General features: G+C 35.8%; 1 protein-coding gene and 1 non-coding gene across 4 annotated transcripts in view; one reads left to right on the forward strand and one right to left on the reverse strand.

Annotated features, from left to right (window-relative positions):
• LIMS1 (LIM zinc finger domain containing 1) overlaps nt 1-19,614 on the reverse strand; it is a 215,405-nt gene that overhangs the window by 85,245 nt on the left and 110,546 nt on the right. Inside the window, exon 1 of one of the 3 annotated variants that reach the window (XM_074192160.1) lies at nt 1,802-3,833. The exons of the other annotated variants lie outside the window; for them this stretch is intronic. Coding sequence (XP_074048261.1) covers nt 1,802-1,893 — 92 coding nt within the window. The 5' untranslated portion in view covers nt 1,894-3,833. Of the gene's footprint in view, nt 1-1,801; nt 3,834-19,614 lie in introns of those variants that run through there. 3 annotated transcript variants of the gene reach the window in all.
• LOC141492388 (U6 spliceosomal RNA) lies at nt 19,015-19,120 on the forward strand. Its single transcript, XR_012469872.1, has one exon. It is a non-coding gene; the product is annotated as a U6 spliceosomal RNA (small nuclear RNA).

The raw sequence follows: 19,614 nt of genomic DNA on the forward strand, positions 1-19,614 counted from the left end.
AATAATAATAATAATCAACTAAAAAAACAAAAAAACCCTCTTTAAATAGTATCTGAAATCTGAAGTAAAATTTATCCAGAACTACATCTAAGTCATTTGGACCAGGGTTAGATTAGATTTTACTCCAAGGGTTTTAGAAATCATTTCCAATATGCCTGTCAAGTTGGGAGAGTGAAAGTAATTTTTTTTTTTACTTGTCTCACACAAGCTTTTATTAAAGTGTCAATTTTAAGCTGGAGCTTTGGGCCTCCCTTTATTCCACTAAGATACAAGCTCACATTTCTTCTATCCTTTTCCACATAAGCTATCATACATTTTGAATATAATTTAAAATATATTAAAGTATTTAAGATGAAGGAAAAAGTCAAAAATTAAATTTCTGTTAAGGGCTAAATGTATATCTTTACATTGACCCAGCACTTCTTCCATGCAATATTATCACTGCTTCTCAATGAAATGAGTCTGAAATAAGTTCTTCTGCAGATAAACAGAGACTTTTATTAAAATTCAATGAACGATATCTAGAGATATGAAAGATAAAGTCCAATTCATAGACAATAAAATGATCAATGCTGATTCAAGTGGTTCCAAATAGTACTTTTGATAAAAAGGAAAAATACTGAAATGGAAAATTTAAATGAATTTGTTTCTGAATTATAATTCCTATAATAAGTAATGCAAACACAAATTTAATTTTGAGGTTAAAATGTGCTTAAAATCAATCTATGTAAAATTTAAATTGGGAGTGTTGAGTTGCATCTGAAAAAGAGCATTTTATAGGAGAAAGATAATGCTTTGCTGAGGCTATAGTAGTTTAATCAGGGAGCTCTAATGGTTAAATTAAGAGTCTAGAAAAAAGCCAAAGTACTATAAGTAAATGTAATTAAGAAATGAAGAATTCCCTTCCATTCCTTCAGCCTTGATGTTAGCATTAAAACAAAAGCACATTTCAGATCAGAAGTATACAAAACCTAAATTATTTTCTCAACAGTTTATATATTTGAGATGCTTTAAGGGTTTTAGGGGAAGCTAAAGCATGGAATTCTTACCAGTTATACTAAAAAAGTAAAATGTGTTATTTTAAGACAAATTAAATCTCCAGGAAATTTAACCTTTGTGGTGAAATAGTTTGTGAATCTTTAGACACCCTTCCTTCCTAGGTCACTGTTAAGCAGTTCAACAACATTCTTTGTTATTTAAATTAATTTAAATAACAATTTACCCACCCACTCAACAACTTTCAAGTCCTCCCCTATCTTCCTTTCTTTAAATAAATAAAACTCCCTGAAGTAATAAAACACACACACACACACACACACAAACACAAAAACAAATACAGACAGACAATCATCATCAAGGATCCCAGAGAAGTTATAAATTCTAATATTTTACTAAAAGATTCCCATAAATTATAAATTATAATTTATTAAGAAGACATATTTCCAAAAGAATTTTACAAAATGTCAGATTAAATTCATAGGCAGGTTTCCAAAAGAATTTTTAACAAGATGCCAGATTAAACTCATAGACGTGATGAAAACTGATAGGCAAAGAATCTGTTGTAACTTGGAGCAAAAAAAGATCCTGGATTTTTACAAAGCACCCATCTAGTAACAGTATAAGCCCTAGTGCTCCCACTTTAAGTCTGTCTTGAGGTTTTAATTAATTGTAGGTTTTAAATTCCTACTTGAATTTTCTCTCCATTTGTATTCCTTTTTATTACCTCTGTCTAAAAGTTACAGAAAGTCCATTCCAATTATAAGATACCTTTACCTGTGGCCAACCATTAATAAGTACTCACCTTAACCCATTTAGTGCCAAACTATCTGACCGAGTCCGTCTCCTCCTGTAAAGACCTGAATAGGAAAGTTCTTTCAGCTGTAATGTGGCCATACTTCTCTCTACACATCAATTTTTTAAAAAGAGTTTTTGTTGAAGTGAAGTAGCTGCCAAGGTGTCTGGAGAGCAGATAACCGGAGCAGCCCAGCAGCTTGTCTGCTGCACACCTGCACTAATCCAAGTCAAAACCTCAACACAGGCAAGGCAGTTAAGAGTACAACTTCCTGTTTCTCATATAGGTACACACCCTATCGAGAGAGAGAAAAAGTTGTACTTCCCTTATCATCTGAGCCTTGTACCTATGAGGTCTTGTCATTTGTCGAAAAGCAAAACTTGGTATAGAAGAATAGCCCTACCAACTTTTTAATGCCAAGGTTTCTATCACATTGGCTGAAAAGCCGGAGCCATATAATGACCAATTAACCACTGGGAATCTGCCTTTTTATGCTAGGAAATCCATCTCAGCACTTCACAGGCAACAGTCCCTTTAAAGATGTGCCTGGTCATCATCGGGTCTTGAGGATTCTTTGCTGAAGTAAGTTTCAGTCCAGAAGGATGGCACCAGGAAGCAATTCAAAACCAAGGTTCTAACTTACGTGAGAGACAGAAAGACTAGAGAAAATTTTTAACACCCCCTCCATTTGTTTTCCAATAAATAATCTCTGAAATTATTGAACTGTTCAGCAAGATAACTTCTTTACCTAATCAATCACACACTAGCCACACTCCTTCTCTGAGCATGTACTTAATATCCTATTCTACATTTTCTGCCATCAGACAATCAACAAGCAATTATTAAGGGTCTAATTTGTGCCAGTCTCTATATTAAATAATTCAACCAGTTTCTGCTCTCAAGAAGCTTATGAGGAGACAACATGGAAATATTTGTTTATGGGACACCTTTAGGCAGGGGTTTTTAAAACTGCAGTTTCAAGACTTAAAAGTACAATTGGACTTTTGGGGTACCTAATGAAAAGTATTTAAAGAATAGGGTCTGGGGCAATTTGGATCAAGGTACAACATGGAAACAAAGTAAAGACTGACAGAGTGCTTTCTGGGGGGGGGAAGCAAGATGGGGGAAAACTGTAAAACTCAAATAATATCTTTAATAAAAATTAATTTAAAAAGAAAGAATAGGGTCTGGGGATCAGGAAGACGAATCTTCCTGAGTTCAAATCTAGCCTCAGGTCCTTAGTAGCTGTGTGACCCTGGGCAAGTCATTTCACCCTGTTAGCTTCAGTTCCTCATCTATAAAATGAACTGGAGAAGGAAATGACCAAAAAAAAAAAAAATTCCATATGGGACATGATGAGTTGGATCTGATTGAAAAATAACAAAAAACAGGCAGAGAAGATCTGAAGGAATCAGCAGGTAGATGTCCAGGGTATATATGGAAGAAAGTAAAGGATTCTGTGACCTGAAAAACTGGTGTAAAGTGTAACACCAACATTTTTAAAAATTGTGATTCTGAATGTGATTTCAAGGAATTAGGGAAACTCTTTTAATTTTAACTCCTTGCCTAGAATTCTGCCTGAGGGCACAGAGAAATGCCAGCCTTCTCTAAGACTTAGAGCTTCTATATGTTAGGGAGGCAAAATGAATCCACATCTTGCTGAATGCAAGACTAACCCTCCAGTCACTAGGATTTTTTGACTACTCCGAGCTGTCCCTCTACCAGAATTAATGTTTGTATGTATAGTCATTTTTCAGTCATGTTTGACTCTCTGTGACCCCATTTGGGCTTTTCTTGGCAAAGATCCTGGAGTGGTTTGCCATTTCTCTCTCCAGTTCATTTTATAGATGAGGAAACTCAGGCAAACAGGTGAAGTGAATTGTCCAGGGTCACACAACTACTGTCTGAGGCTGAATTTGAATTGAGAAAGATGAGTTCAACTCTAGGTCACTGGGCCACCATGTATACTTGTATAAAACATTGTATATGCATATAAAATAATGTATAATATTAACATGTCACATATACAATTATTTATTTGTATAATATATGCTTAATTTGTACATATTAAATTGTATGACTAGTAGACATCTTAAACTAAACATATTCAAAACCGTCCTCTTTCCCCCAAAATCCCTTCCCTAACTTCCCTATTCTTGAAGGCAATACCACCCTCCTAGTCCTTTAAACTGGTAATTTACATACCATCTCAACTTTTCTCTCTACCTAAGATCCAATCTGTTATCAGACCTGTTGATTTCACCTCTACAATATCTCTTCAATACACCTAATACCTATACCTACACACACAAATCTAGGCTTTCTTAACCTTGTATGAGGTAATGCAGAAGGGTAAAGGCATAATGAAAAAAGACTCCAATGATCAACATAGTAGAGAGATTGCTTACAGATACTGTTCTGCTTTACAAGTATTTTCTCACTTGATCTTCGTAACAATCCTGTGAGGAAGATGCTATTATTATTATCTTCATTTTACAAAGATGAAAACTGAAAGCAATTAAGTCACCCATCTAAATAAATTGTCTGAGGCAGGATCTTAATCAAGGTCTTCCGAACTTCTAGAAACATCTTAAACTTAACCAGAGATATTAAACAAGAGGCAGTAATACTCCTGAGGATAGCCAGATACAGATTACACATAATCAGGAAATATTTAATAAAATAAGTAAAAAAAAATAACAGAACATAGATAATGTTAATATTGCTTTTCTGAACTGGGATCTTCATTTATGGTTTAATGGCTCCTTTCTGTTTGATATTACTGTACTATACCACTTAATTGTGTCCAGGACAGAGAATAAGGCTGATAACTTTTTGAAACTTTAATTTAAATTCATTTAACAATCAAGACATCAAGGAAAATCAAGGACAAACAATTGTGCCCCCCCCAAGTCTCTTTAACTTATTCAGCAAAATTCATTTATTCTTGTGTCCAAATCTGCATCCCTTGTATTTTAACTAATTAAAAGACCAAGTTAATGAGGAACCATTCCTCTCTCCACTGTCATATGATCACAGTGGTGACTGTGATAAGAATTCCTACATCTATTCATTTCTTCTCTCACAATATTGTATGTATTACAGTTATTATCCACAATAAAAATGTCATATATGTTTGCCCTTCAGTTTCTTTCTTTGCCCCCCCCTTTTTTAAGTTTTTGCAAGGCAGTGGGGTTAAGTGGCTTGCCAAAGGCCACACAGCTGGGTAATTATTAAGTGTCTGAGGCCGGATTTGAACTCAGGTACTCCTGACTCCGGGACAGGTGCTCTATCCACTGCACCACCTAGCCACCCCTGCCTTTCATTTTCAAAGACCATGATATGGGGAGGTGATGCCATGACAAGCCCATGAATTGGATTGGGGGGGGGCGCTGTGCTAAGTCATCAGCCTCACTTTCTCCTTCAGAGTCATCTGGGTCCAGTGACCAGATATGAATCAGGATGACTGGAGATAACCTTGGATGTAAGGCAATCACAGTTAAGTACATAGTTAAGTGAGAGTCAAGTGTCTGAGGTTGGATTTAAACTCCCATGCTCCTGACTCCAAGGCCAGTTACTCTATCCCTCCAATTCTCAGGTTAGAGAAGAAAAGACCTGATATGTTCATTTAAACTGGGATATTAGGAATTCAACATTACTCCAAGGTGGAGGGCAGCATTTTGGAGAAGGAAGAAGACAAATGATGACAAAGGAGTGAAGAAAAATGATAATCCTGAAAGGGGGAAAGGGTCTGAGATTAAGTTCCTTCTCGACTTCTCAGTAGACTTTGATACTGGCAATCACCTACTCCTCCTTAATATTCTCTTCTCTCTAGGCTTTTGGGGCAGCACCCTAGTCTGGTTCTACTCCTCCATACCTGACTACTCCTTCTCAGGCTCCTTTGGTGGATCCTCATCCAAATAACTCCCTTTCCCCAGGGTTCTATCCTGGATCTTCTTTTCCCTCTTCACTACTCCTCTTATGATCTTATTAGGTCCTGTGGATTTGATTACCATTACTATCTGATGATTCTCAACTCTTACCTATTTTGCCCCAACCAACCTCTGGTGACCTCCAATTTCCCAACTGCCTTTCAGATACCTCAAATTGTATTTCCAATAAACAGCTTAAACTAAACATGTCCAAAACTAAATTTGGTATTTTTCTCCCCAAAACCTTCCCCAACTTCCCTATTATTTTTTGTAGGAATGTTTTTGTGTATGCACAAAGCAATTAGAGTTAAGTCTCTGTCAAATCTTCCTGAATCTCTAGACCACTGTCCTGTCTCCCTTCCCTATTTTTCTAGAACGCAGTACCATCCTCCCAGGATTTCCAACTGGTAACCTGAGTGTCTAGCTTTGCTCCTCACTATCTCTTAGCAACACAAGCTGTTGTTAAGGTCTATCAATTTTACTTTAGCAATATGTACACCCTCTTCTCTCCTCTGACTCTCCCACTGCCCAGATGCAAGCCCCATCACTTCACATCTGGATCATTACCAAAGCCTGACTGCTTCAAGTCTCTCTCTATTCCAATTCATCCTCCATTCAGCCACTAAAGTGATTTTCCTAAAGCACAAGTCTGACCATGTCACCCCCATAATTTAATAAAATGCAGTAGTTCTCTATCATGTCCATGAATAAATACAAAAATCCTCTGGTGTTCAAAGTCCTTAGTACTTAGCTCCCTTCTACATTTCCAGTCTTCTTACCGCTAGTCCCCAACCATGTACTCTTTCATCCAATGACATTGGCCTCCTGGCTGTTTTATGAACAAGATACTCCATCTCTCAGCGCTGAGCATTTTTCTGGTTGCCCCCCCCCCCCCATGCCTGGAATGCTCTCCCTTCTTCTGGCTTCCTGTAAACCCCAACTAAAACTTCATCTTCTACAAGAAGTCTTTCCCAACCCTTCCTAATTCTAGTACCTTCCCTCTCAATTATTTCCTATTCATCTTGTATACAGTTTGTTTGCTAGTTGTTTCCCACATTAGACTGTGAGCTCCCTGTAGGCAAGGGCTGCCTTTTGCCTTTTTTTCAAATACTATGTGCTTAACACAATGCTTGGTCCACATTGGCATTTAATAAATGTTAATTCATTTAACTGGCCACCTTCCCCTTTTTGTGTTTCTTCTTCAGAAAATAGGACAGAAACTAGATTTTTTTGAGAATGGATTTTCCATTTCTCATATCAAAAAAGGAAGAAGTTAGGACACTAATGAGAATGTCAGCTGAAGCACAGACAGACTTTGTTTGAGGTTTGTTGAGGAAAAAAATACTGAAAATGGACTTCCTGAGTTCAAGAGTTCCTAAATTCAAGTGGGGGGGGGGGAGAGACATCCCCCTTCCTGAGAGAGGCTTACCTTCTTTTTCACTTGTACAATGAGTACATTCCTTTGCTTAACTATATATGTTTATAATTGGTTTGGTTTTATTTTTTTCTCCATTCACAATGGGGAAAGATGTGAGTGGGAGAAGAGCGATTTTTGTTGCTGGAAAAAAAAAACTATAAAAAAGAAAGAAGATGTTTTGATATAGCAAGTTCTTTGAGAAAAACAGAGTCATATCATTTTTGATCAGTTCCCTAATTGGAGGGCAAATGCAGTGAGTTGCTCAAACAATAGGCAGGGCTGAAGTGTGTGTAGGTGGGGAGATGCTTATTTAGCACTAAGTGCCTAAAATGGAAATTGGGGAATGTACTACCCACATTTGAAACTTAATGTGAGCAATAGATAAAGCTTTATTTTGAGGATATACTTAAAGGAAAACTCTAGAGTGGAGGCAGCAAGTCAGACAGACGTTCTTTTGAGTCAGTCATCCAATATTAGATACAATCCATGTAAGCCCAGAATCCTCTGGGCTGGTAGCACTAGACTGTGGGTTAGTTACATTTGTGTGTTTTGAATTTATTAATTGATGTACATCTTATTCTCCTCCCCTGTCCCCTGACTTTTATAGGAAAATGCAAGCGCCTTGAGTGAAGGAACTGCTTTGATTTTTTTTCTTTGAATCCTCAAAGTCTATCATAGTATCTGAAACATTACAGGTATTAAATAAATGTTGTTGAATGGAAATTTAATTGGAAAACATTAATGGAATTTAAGAACTGGAGAAAGAAGATTCTTTTATTTTTTAAAGTTTTTTTCTTAAATCACAAGGCATGGGCAATAACTATTCTATAATTGTCCAAAATTCATCCTGACTCCAACCCTTTACCTACTATTCTACTGATGGTAAAACATGGAGTTGACTGAATAAAGCGAGCTACTTTAGATTCTGAAGAGGCTTTAGAAATGAAACTGGTCAGCTAGGTGGTACAGTGGATAGAGCCACCTGCCCTGGAGTCAGGAGTACCTGAGTTCAAATCTGGTCTCAGACACTTAATAATTACCTAGCTGTGTGGCCTTGGGCAAGCCACTTAACCCAATTGCTTTGCAAAAAAACCTAAAAAATAAATAAATAAATAAATAAATAAATAAAAAGATACAGGCCAGTCTCTTTATTTTACAGATGATAACACTGAATTTCAGAGAGGTAAGGTCAAGGCCACCCAGAAATCTAGTGACACTTTAATCTGGAATCCAGGTCTTCTGAATCCGGGGCCAATGTCAGTATTAATATAGAAGTTCCTGAGCCATTTTAATGGATTTTTGATGATTCAGGGGAAAATAAATAATCACTTAAAACTTTATGATGAGACAAACAGGTTTCAGTGAATTTTGATTTTGTTCTCCATAGAATGGAGAATTCAACAGACTTCAAAATGGGGAGAAAACCTTAAAGCAAAGTGATTGTGAAGTTTGCATACTGCCTGAATCCATCACCTTAATTTATAGGAGTACAGTTTTAGAGATGAGAGACCTCTAGATCAATTGATTTTTTTTTTTTTACAATTGAAGAAACTAAGCATAGAAGTAAATGACTTGGGGTGGCTAGGTGGCGCAGTGGATAGAGCACCAGCCCAGGAGTACCTGAGTTCAAATCCGGCTTCAGACACTTAATAATTACCTAGCTGTGTGGCCTTGGGCAAGCCACTTAACCCCATTTGCCTTGTAAAAAACTAAGGAAAAAAAACAAAAAAACTAAGGAAAAAAAAACAAAGAAATGACTTGACCAAAGTCATCTGGAATATGAGGTCAAAGTTGAGATTTGAACCTTTTGCTGATTGCAAATTCAGACTTTTTCATTATACCATTCTGCCTCTCAACAAGGTTAGAAAAATAAAACAGATCTCAGCAATTTTCTGAGGAGAGAGAGAAAACAGACCCTTTACTATGATATTTAATATGATATTAGTCTTATATTTTTTAAAAGTCCAAAATATATATATATATATGTATATATATACATATATGGCTACCCAAATAAAATGAAAATCAACTATATTCACTGAAAACAACATGCACATACACAACTGATGCATGGGTGGTTTCTATGAAAAACATTTAAATAAGGATGGATCAAGATTTTAAGAAATATTTTCAAAAGTAAACATAGGAGGTTGAGGTGCAAAACTGCTCAGTGGCTAAGCCATGAATAGGCAGGAAGCACGTGACTATGTGGGATGCAGCCTGTTTGATAAACACATATTGCTTGATAAATGTGATGTAAGGTACCTAGACTATAAAACAGTCAAAAAAAATCATTTTTTTGTTTGCTGACTGGAAGTGAATACTGTCTTGAATAAAATGAGGATTAAGTTAAATAAATTATTTTACTTAAGTAAAACTGAGCAAGTAGAATAAGGGTAAAGCTTTCTCTTATCCGTTATGATCAATGAAAGGTGCAAAGAGGCAGATTTTATGCAGATTTTTAAGAAAAAACTTATTGAGAGCTATACAAAAAATAGAATGGGTCAAAGGGGATTCTTGTCTGGGCACAACCTGAACTAGAGAGATTCTGAAATCAGGTCAGCAAGGATTTATTAAATACCTATTACACAACCAAGCACTGTGCTAGTATCTCTATTCTATTCTATTGTGACTTTTTTCTAAAAAGCACCTTTCTCTAATCAATAATGATTTAGAGCAATTTTCATATAACTGCAGATGACTTTAATTTCTTCATCTGAAAACACCCTGTTCACATCCTCTGACCAGTCATTAACTGAGCAATGAATGACTTGTCTTCCTATAAATTTGACTGGGTTTTCTATATATTAGAGAAGTGGGACCTTTATCAGAAACCCTGCCTTAAAAATTGATTCCCAAAGTTCTGCTTTCCTTCTAATTTTGATTGCATTGCTTTTGTTTGTACAAAAAACTTTTTAAAGGTATAAAAATTATCCATTTTATAATGATGTCTATCTCTTGTTTGGTCATAAATTCTTCTCCTCTAGAGATTTGACAGGTAAATCCCTGCTAATTAGAGAAAATGCAAATTAAAGCAAATGTGAGATACCATCAGATTGGCTAATATGACAGAAAAAGAAAATGAAAAATGTCTGAGGGAATGAGGGAAAACTGGGACACAAATGAAGTGTTGTGGAGTTGTAAACTGATTCAATTGTTCTAGAGAGCAATTTGGAACAATTCTAAAGGGCTATAAAATTGTACATACCCTTTAAGTAATACCACTAACAATTCTGTATCTCAAAAAGATCATAAAAAGGAAAAGGACCAACATTTACAAACATTTATAGCAGCTGTTTTTGTGGTGACAAAGAATTGGGGATGCCCATCAATTGGGGAATGACTGAACAAATTGTGGCATATGAATGTAATAAATACTATTGATCTATAAGAAATGATAAACAGGTGGATTTCAAAATAACCTGGAAAGGCTTACATGAACTGATGGGGAGTGAAGTGAGAAGCACCAGGTGAATACTGTACACAGCACACAGTTAGAGTAACATTGTGTACTGACCAACCATGATAGACTTAGCTCTTCTTAAAATACAGTGATAAAAAAAAATTCTAAAAAACATGTGATGTAAATGCCATCCACATCCAGAGGAAGAACTTTGGAGTCTGATTTCAGATAAAAGCCTATTATTTTCCTTTATTTTAATTAATTTTTTTTTCTCCTGGTTTTTCCCTTTTGTTCTGAGTCTTCCTTAACAACATGATTAATGGGAAGGTTTGTTTAACATGGTTGTACACATGTAGCCAATCTCTGTCCTGGGGAGGAGGAGAGAAAAAATTTTACATAATTCAGTGTTGAAAACCATCTTTACTTGTAACTTAAAAAAATACTATTAAAATTTTTTAAAAATGTACCTCTCCTACACACACACACACACATGCGCACGCACGTCTTTTTTACCACCACATATATTGTTGCTACCAGTATTCTGTCATATGCATTAATTCTCTCTTCCCATCTTAGGCTTGACTTCCTTGGAGTATGTAACAATGGATGTATGTAACAAAGGATGATTAATGGGATCAAAGAGTATAAGCAATTTGCTAACTTCTTGTATTAATACAAATTAATCGGACCAATCAGACTGGACTGATTCATAGCTCTAACAAGAAAGTATTAGTGTTACTCTATTGGTAGAGGTGAGAACTGGTCCAAACACTCTAGATAACAATTTGGAACTATGCCCAAAGGGCTAGAAGACTGTGTATACCCTTTGATCCAACAATTCTACTTCTAGATCTAGCCCCCAAAGAGATCAAAGCAAAAAGAAAAGGACCCATATATAAAAAATATATATATTTCTGGCATCTCTTTTTGTAGTGAGAAAGAACTGGAATCTGAGGGGATGTCCATCATTTGGGAAATGGCTGAACAAATTTGTGGTATATAGCTGTGATGGGATTAGACCATTGTGCTATAAGAAAAAAGGATGGTTTCAGAAAAACATAGAAAACTTACAATGATTTCTTTTCAGGACTTCTTCTTAATATTAAATTAATTAATTAATTTTAAAAAATCACCCTTGCTTAACTATCAACTCCTTGAGACAGTAACTTCTTCATAGTTTTCAAAACAAGTAGCACAATCCTCAGCATTGGCTTAACTTAATTAACACCTGACCGATTAGGAAGGCAAAATGTAATAGAAAGAAAAATAAATTTAGAAGCCAGAATCTCAGGCTTTGTGTAGGTCAAATATCAAGCAAATTACTGGTTCTCTCTGTGTTCCTGTTTCATCAAATGCTAAGACTGTGCTGATTTCTAAGTTTCTCCCAGCACTCCCTTCTTTATAGTAAACATTTGAAAATTTTTAGAAAAAGAATTTCAAGACTCAATGGATAATCTCACATGTGTTTCAAAATATTTCTTTGCATTCAGCATTAAAGAATTTACAATTACATAATACAGAATACAATATAAACTTTAGGTAATATACATATATTTATTATTAACATACAACATAAAAACTTTTAAATATACTATAGATTTTCAGAAAAAACTCCTTTTATAGCAAGAATGTGAAAATTGAAGCACTTTGCATTCTTGCAGGGAATTACACAATACTTCGCATGTATGAACTCAACACTTCACATCCAAGGAAAACAAAATATACAACTAGCCCCAGTGAATGCCTAAGTTTGTTACATTTCAATTTTCAATGTCCTATTCCAAATAACCCCTTCATGCATCACAGGAGAAACAAACTATAATTAGGTATCACATCCCCCAAATTGGCAATTAGTGGTATTTAATGATCACCTAATGTTGTAAACTTTTGAGCCAGAGCAGCTGTTAACAAAGGCATCACCACCAGCTTTTATACCCCTAACTTCAGGCAAGTGTGTGAACTGGCTCAGTACCTGTGTATTTCCAGGTCACTGATTTCCATTTATGACACAGAATAAGGGATGAATTTTATATTGTGCAACCAAGACTTGGAGCTTGATGGAAAGGAACCTTTTAAATAGTATCCCATGAATTATCATTGATGGGGGAAACATTTCTCCAGGATAACACAAATACCCTTCCTATGCTTTTTTATGTTTTTTAACATAAAGTATGTGTACCCATATATACATGAACACACAACTAAGCTAAAAGTCTCACAAAGGACATGGCTACACCTCCAACTCCAGGTTTCTTAGTGAAGATTCCTGGGGTGAACCCTGTTTTCTTGGTTGTAAACATCAATCAAGATGTTTGACAGATTTGCAGAGAGGTTCAAACCACAACTGTGCACCACTGTGTGTGGGTTCAAGTTCAAACTCATTGGGTGAAGGATGTGAAAACAGATCACCCACCACAATTCTAGAAACAAACAACAAAAAAAAGTGCAAGCAACAGAGAGAACAGGCAGTCCAAAGGAACAGCTCAGTGTGAAAAAACTATTAATGCTACAAGAAATGACAAACAAGGTGGGGAGATGACATTTTCTCTGCGATGTACCATGCCATTAGCCCAACCCTTGGCTACACCTCATTATACCCCTGAACCATGCCAATCTGACTCTGTCATCAGCTTTATTAACAAAAATACAGAATGTTGTGAAGATTGACCAAGGTCACAAAAGAAAATCATCACCTTTTTTAAGGCACTTGGAAAATTCATCAGAAAACATTATTAGCATTATAATTCAAAAATACCAGTTATCCAGAAGAGAAACTGGGTAGCAAAGAGAAAGTGAGGAGCAAAATTGCCTGTCAGCCCTGAAACCAACAAAGAAAAAAAATACATGACAGCAGAGTAATTACTTAATGGTCATAAAGGGCTAACCTTGGACTCAAAGTAGTAGGTTCAACTCACTAATTTTGATTCCAGGAAAAGTCACTCAACCTCTCAAATGCTTCAAGTAGTTCTCTAAGTTTACAGAGTTTACAGAGAAGTTGCCAGTTTGCACTGGTGGAGGGAATTTTCTCATCAGAAATAGCTTCCACGAATGAAATCATATGTCTGGACTTTGTCCTCTTCCCCAAATTGTTTTAAAGTAGTGTAGAGGAAAGATTGAGTGTTGGGCCTAGAATGAGGAAGACTCATTTTCCTGATTTCAATCTGGTCTTAGATACTTATTAGCTGTGTGACCCTGGACAAGTCACTTAACTCTCCCTAGTTTCTTATCTGTAAAATGAGCAGGAGAAGGAAATGGCAAACCAGTCTAGTATCTTTACCAAGAAAACACCAAATGGGTGAACATTAAGTGAACAATAATGAGAGGAAATACTACTGGCATAGATTCTAGTGCAGGCTGAATTATAGGTTGAGGTACCAGCATTATCTTCCTCAAATCACTTATCTCCTTGGAGATGTCATTGCCTTAGTTTCCTTATCTTTGAAGTCTCTTTGTATTCTTAAAATTACATTATGTGGGCAGTTAGGTGGCACAGTGGATAGAGCACTGGCCCTGGAGTCAGAAGGACATGAGTTCAAATGTGACCTCAGACACTTAATGATAACTGCCTAACTGTGTGACCTTGGGCAAGTCATTTAATCCCATTGCCTGAAAGAATTTATTGTTTTTTTAGTTTTTTGCAAAGCAAATGGGGTTAAGTGGCTAGCCCAAAGCCATACAGCTAGGTAATTATTAAGTGTCTGAGGCCACATTTGAACTCAGGTACTCCTGACTCCAGGGTTGGTGCTCTATCCACTGTACCACCTAGCTGCCCCAAATAAATTTTAAAAAAAAATTGCACTATGTTATAAATACCAGAGGGATATTAATGCTGAACAAATGACATTTATATCAAAGAAGAAATTGTGGAGGTCAATTAGTACAACCTCTTTGTTCTACAGATGAGGGAGGAGTAGTCCATAGAAATTAAATGATTAGCTTGATAGAAAGGATATGAATTAAGGTGCTCTGACTCCAAATCCAGTGACTTTCTACTGCACATATTGCAGATCCTCTTACAAAATAGGGAAAGGGAATGGCAGTTCTGAATGGGTGGTTGGATAGAAATCTTGCTTTTGAATGAAAAACTGACAAATGAAAAGAATGGTTTATTATCTTATATATAACAAACAAATCTGAAAGGTAGGAAAATGACTGCAAAAAAGCTCCTATATTTCTCAACAAATTCTGAACTCTAACCTAATGAAATAATGGATAAAGTGCTGCCAAGAGCTTAATCTTCATAAGTCTCAGTATCAGGGATACAAAAAGAGAAAAGACAGTCTTTCCTTTAGGGAGCTTATATTCTAATTGGGGTAAATAACATGGAAACAAACATATACAAAGAAAGCTACATACAAGATAAATAAGAAATAATTGACAAAGGCAAGGGACTAGAATTAAAAAGGGTTGGAAAAGGCATCCCTTATGGGGTTTTTTGTTGTTGTTTTTTTAAGTTTTTTGCAAGGCAAATAGGGTTAAGTGGCTTGCCCAACACCAAACAGCTAGGTAATTATTAAGTGTTTGAGGTCAAATTTGAACACAGGTCCTCCTGACTCCAGGCCCGTGCTCTATCCACTGTACCACCTAGCCGTCCCAAAGGAGTCCTTTATGAAGTAGGATTTTAGCCAGTAAGTAGGTCAATAGTCAGAAAGGAGGAAGGGAGAGCATCCCAGGCATGGGACACAACCAGAAAGGATAAGGTCTTAAAAACTTTAAAATGATACAACATTTAGGTTCTATAAATCTGAGTTATAATGAAGAGGCATCAGGGGTGGTTAAGTGGTGGCATTCTTGCACAAAGAAAGTATTAATTAATAGTATTATTAGATCATAGATTCAGAGTTGAGAGTTCATTAGTTAAACATATTCCTTTTACAGACAAGAAAACTGAGGGCCAGAGAAAGAACCTGACTTATTCAAGGTCACAAAGGAAGTAATCCAATATGGTTACAAATCTAAACTCCCATGGGGAGAAAAAAGGCAGTAGAGATTTACCCAGTTCCTCAGATTTAGGGGAATTCTTCAAAAAAAAATCATCACATTTAATGAAGAAATAGTCTGGAGGGAGAGAGAGCATAGGATTTAGAATCCTAGGTGGGCATCTCCTTTTTAAATCTTGGCTTAAACACTACGGCTAGGCAGGTCATTTCACTTTCCTGGGCTTCAAGTTTCCTCACCTATAAGTAAAGGGGATTATTAGCCTTGATAACCTCAGAGATTCCTCTTCTGCCTTTAAACATATGAACTGAGATTAATGAAAGGGAATTTGGGGTATGCTGCATTTTAAGGCACAAATATAATTCCTGAAAAGATGTGACTAAATTTCATTTTTGCAAATTGAATCATGTAAAATTCATCACAAAAGTGCTTCAGTCAAAGGAATTTTATTGTCCTTCATTTTATTAAGTGAATAATAACTAGCTAATGCCATTTTTTGAAAACTAGATTGTTGCATGTTAATTAACTTAAAGTCACATAGGTTCTAGTCTTCTGGATCCCTATAATGCTGCCAAATTTAGTTCCATTCTGCTCTACCCACCCACCATGTACTTCAAAAAATTCAAACATCTGATAAGATTTCCTAAAATAAACTTTCACTTTTTAAAAAACCAATTGACAAAAAAGTTCATGTTCGTGACAGGAGAAAAAAACATAAGCTTATTTTCTACATTCCAAGACGGGTAGAGTCAAGAGTCAACAACTCTGGTTGTCTAAGTACTATGGGCAACAAACATGGTTCCTCTCCCTTTCCTGGAATTCAAAGGTATGTACTTCAAATCTTCTCTTTCCTCCTCCCCCCAACTTGGCACCACAAGTCATGAACTTTGGTACTAAGTTTACTACTGACAAAAATATGCTTCTCATTCCAAAATTATTCACATCAGGCCATTGAAATGTTCCCCAGCTCCTATGGAAACAGTATAATCTTGATATCAACATCTAAAAGGCTCCATTGCTTCATTTCTGAAATCTAAAACCTTTTATTATTTCCCTTTGCCCCAATTTCATAGAGTTCTATCTTTAATAAAATATTCTCAAATCTCAACTGATGATCCACTGATTTCAAATAATATCCTATTCAAGAAAATTTCAGAAGAATGACATAGTCCATACATTGAACTTGGTTGTTAATAGGAATTAACCCAGATTTCACAAGAAATTTTTGTTTGAACTTTTCTGAATTATTCTTGTAGGGCCAGGACAAAGAGATAAATAGCACAGAGAAGAAGAATTTAAGTATAACAAAGAAGACAATAAAAAAGATGTTAAATTAAATAGTCAACAGTAATTTCCTTCTAATCAAACATATATTAACTACTTACTGAATAAGATAAGCATTCTACAGAATAAAGAAAAGAGATTGACCTCCAAGAAGAACTGACAGCATCTGAGTTGGTGAAGGGTACAGCATACTCAATTTAGGTGAGATGAATTACATTAAGAGAAAATATCATTTGATTTAAAGATAAGGAAACACAAGGCCTATGCAGTCTTCTAATTACTACTAAGAGGAAGTTAGCATTTTAAAAGAGAGTGTTTATATATATTTGTCATCTCATCTACTCTTCACAACAATCCTACATAGTAAGTAATATGATTATCCCCATTTAACAGATGAGGAAAGGAGGCTGAGAGAGCTACAGGAGCGAGCAGCTAAGTGGTACTAGAAAATCTGCATTCAAATATAGCATCAGATACATACTAGCTGTGTGACCTTGGGCAAGAACTTTTGCTTGTCTAACTTTCTTCAACTATAAATTGGGAACAATTAACACCTACTTTCCAGAGTTGTAAGGATCAAATGAGATAATAATTATAATGGGCTTAGCACAGGAATATAATAGGCACTATATAAGTGTTCCTGCTGCTGCTGCTATTGACAATGATAGAATTTGCCCAGGGTTATACAGCTAATAAGTGTCTGAGACAGAATTAGAACTCATATTTCCTTAATTTCAGCACCCCATCTGTCATGGCACCCAATTTCCTCACTAACAAGCTGTTTTTAATTATAACTTTTTATTTGCCCAGATTGTATGATTTCATTGGGTTGTGTGCAAGGATTCCCCTTATCAATGATGGTCTATAATATTCTGCAATGTAGAGAGTTAGAATAAAAGATTAAGTGACTTTTCTAGGGTCACAAAGTCATTTTAAGGGAGGGAATTTGAAACCAGGATGGTGGCTTTCTATCCACTATGGAAACCTTTTCCAGCATAACTCAATCAAATTAGATTGTTATTTCTGACTAACTTAATTATTACTTGAACTTAATTAATTGAAGATGAAGTTTCTAGGGATTGAAATATATAGCACCTTGAGGACTTTGTCACCATTTGATCATTGTAGTTTTGCAACAGATGGATTTTCTTCACCTATTTCCCAATTCCAAGTTCAGGTCTCCACAGTCCCTTAGTCTTCACTTCTATATTCATTTCTTCCTTTCTAATGAAGACAAGATAGGGGTGGCTAGGTGGTGTAGTGGATAAAGCACCAGCCTCGGAGTCAGGAGTACCTGGGTTCAAATCTGATCTCAGACACTTATAATTACCTAGCTATGTGGCCTTGGGCAAGCCACTTAACCCCATTTGCCTTGCAAAAAACCTAAAAAAAAAACAGACAAGATATACATTTTATAAACTTTACTTCAACTCTTCTTTTTCAGGACCGAGATCTCTTGAGATAATTTTTACTATTTCTTTGCTTTTCTCAGGACCTTCTAAAACACATTTTCAAAACAACAGAAGAGCTTTTAAATAATGTTTGCACAAATTATTTCTTCTCACCCAGTTTTCTGGATAAGGGGACCAATTCAGTAGTCTCAAATAACATGTGGTCACACAGAAGAGACCAAAATTAAGGTCTCTTGATAGATAATATATTGGGATCTTCCCAAAGTTTCAGCTTTCATTCCTACCATATCACCCCCTACTTTCTATAAACAACAATAATTGAGTTAGAATATAAAAAGAGTTTGGCTAGTATTAAAGCAATATACAAACGTTAACTAGCATCATTAGTGCAGGGATTTTTACTTAAGGTAAAGGTGAATTGGATGATCTCTCTAAGGTCTTATCAAAATGAGAGATTCTATTATTCCATAGTTCATAATCTAGGAATCATCCCAATCCCCACCCTCATCATACACAGACACACAGACACACACACACACACACACACACACACACACACATACACCCTTTCCAAAGAAACTCCAAAAATGAATGATAAACCAGAAGTTGTGTTTGAATATTCACAGCTTCAGTAACCAGTAGAGCAGAGTTTAGCCCTAACAACTAAAAGCCTCTCTCTCTCCCAGGTCCCTTGGGCATTTCCACAGACATACTGGATAAGCACATTGTAAATCAATGCCATTTCCATTTGGTACTTGTCTTTGCCCTTCCAAATGGCAATTTGGTGCCCATTTGCTTCTTTACTTTCTAACATATGTTATATAAATAAATATATGGAATTGATGACTTAGTACATATGCTAAAATGGGAATGATACAGAAAAGACTATCATGGCCTCTCACAAGGATGACATCTAAATTATAATAGTAGTTGGGCTTTTCTTGTTTTCTCAATGAAGGGAAAAGAGGTGAGGAGATAAGGAGTCTCTTCATTTACAAAAAAAAGATGCAATTAAAAATAACAGCACATACAGTTTTTTATGATTAGGAAAAACAAGCACTTTTGAACATTTCTAACGTAGTTATAATAGGTCTCTTTGGCTAATTTTCTCATAATGATCTAACAATGAAAGAAAAGTAGTCAAACTGATGACCTTCAAATTAACAGAAATCTTGATTTTTCTGAGGTCATCTGGTTGGATTCAGATAACCATGTCTGCATGGTTTCCATGGAGGCTGTATCTGAATATTCACAAATGTTTCCAAGAATTCTAACTACCAAGGCCAGATGTTTGCTTCTAAATTAATTGTCCTTTTCAAAGTACTTCCATGGCAACTATAGAGATAATGCCAGCCAAAAGAAGCAGTAGAAGCTACAGAGATCCACAGCTTCGAAAGACAATATTACTAAAATAATAACAACAATAATATCTAGCC

Source organism: Macrotis lagotis, chromosome 6, assembly GCF_037893015.1.
Source record: "Macrotis lagotis isolate mMagLag1 chromosome 6, bilby.v1.9.chrom.fasta, whole genome shotgun sequence".
Classification (NCBI taxonomy): domain Eukaryota; kingdom Metazoa; phylum Chordata; class Mammalia; order Peramelemorphia; family Peramelidae; genus Macrotis; species Macrotis lagotis.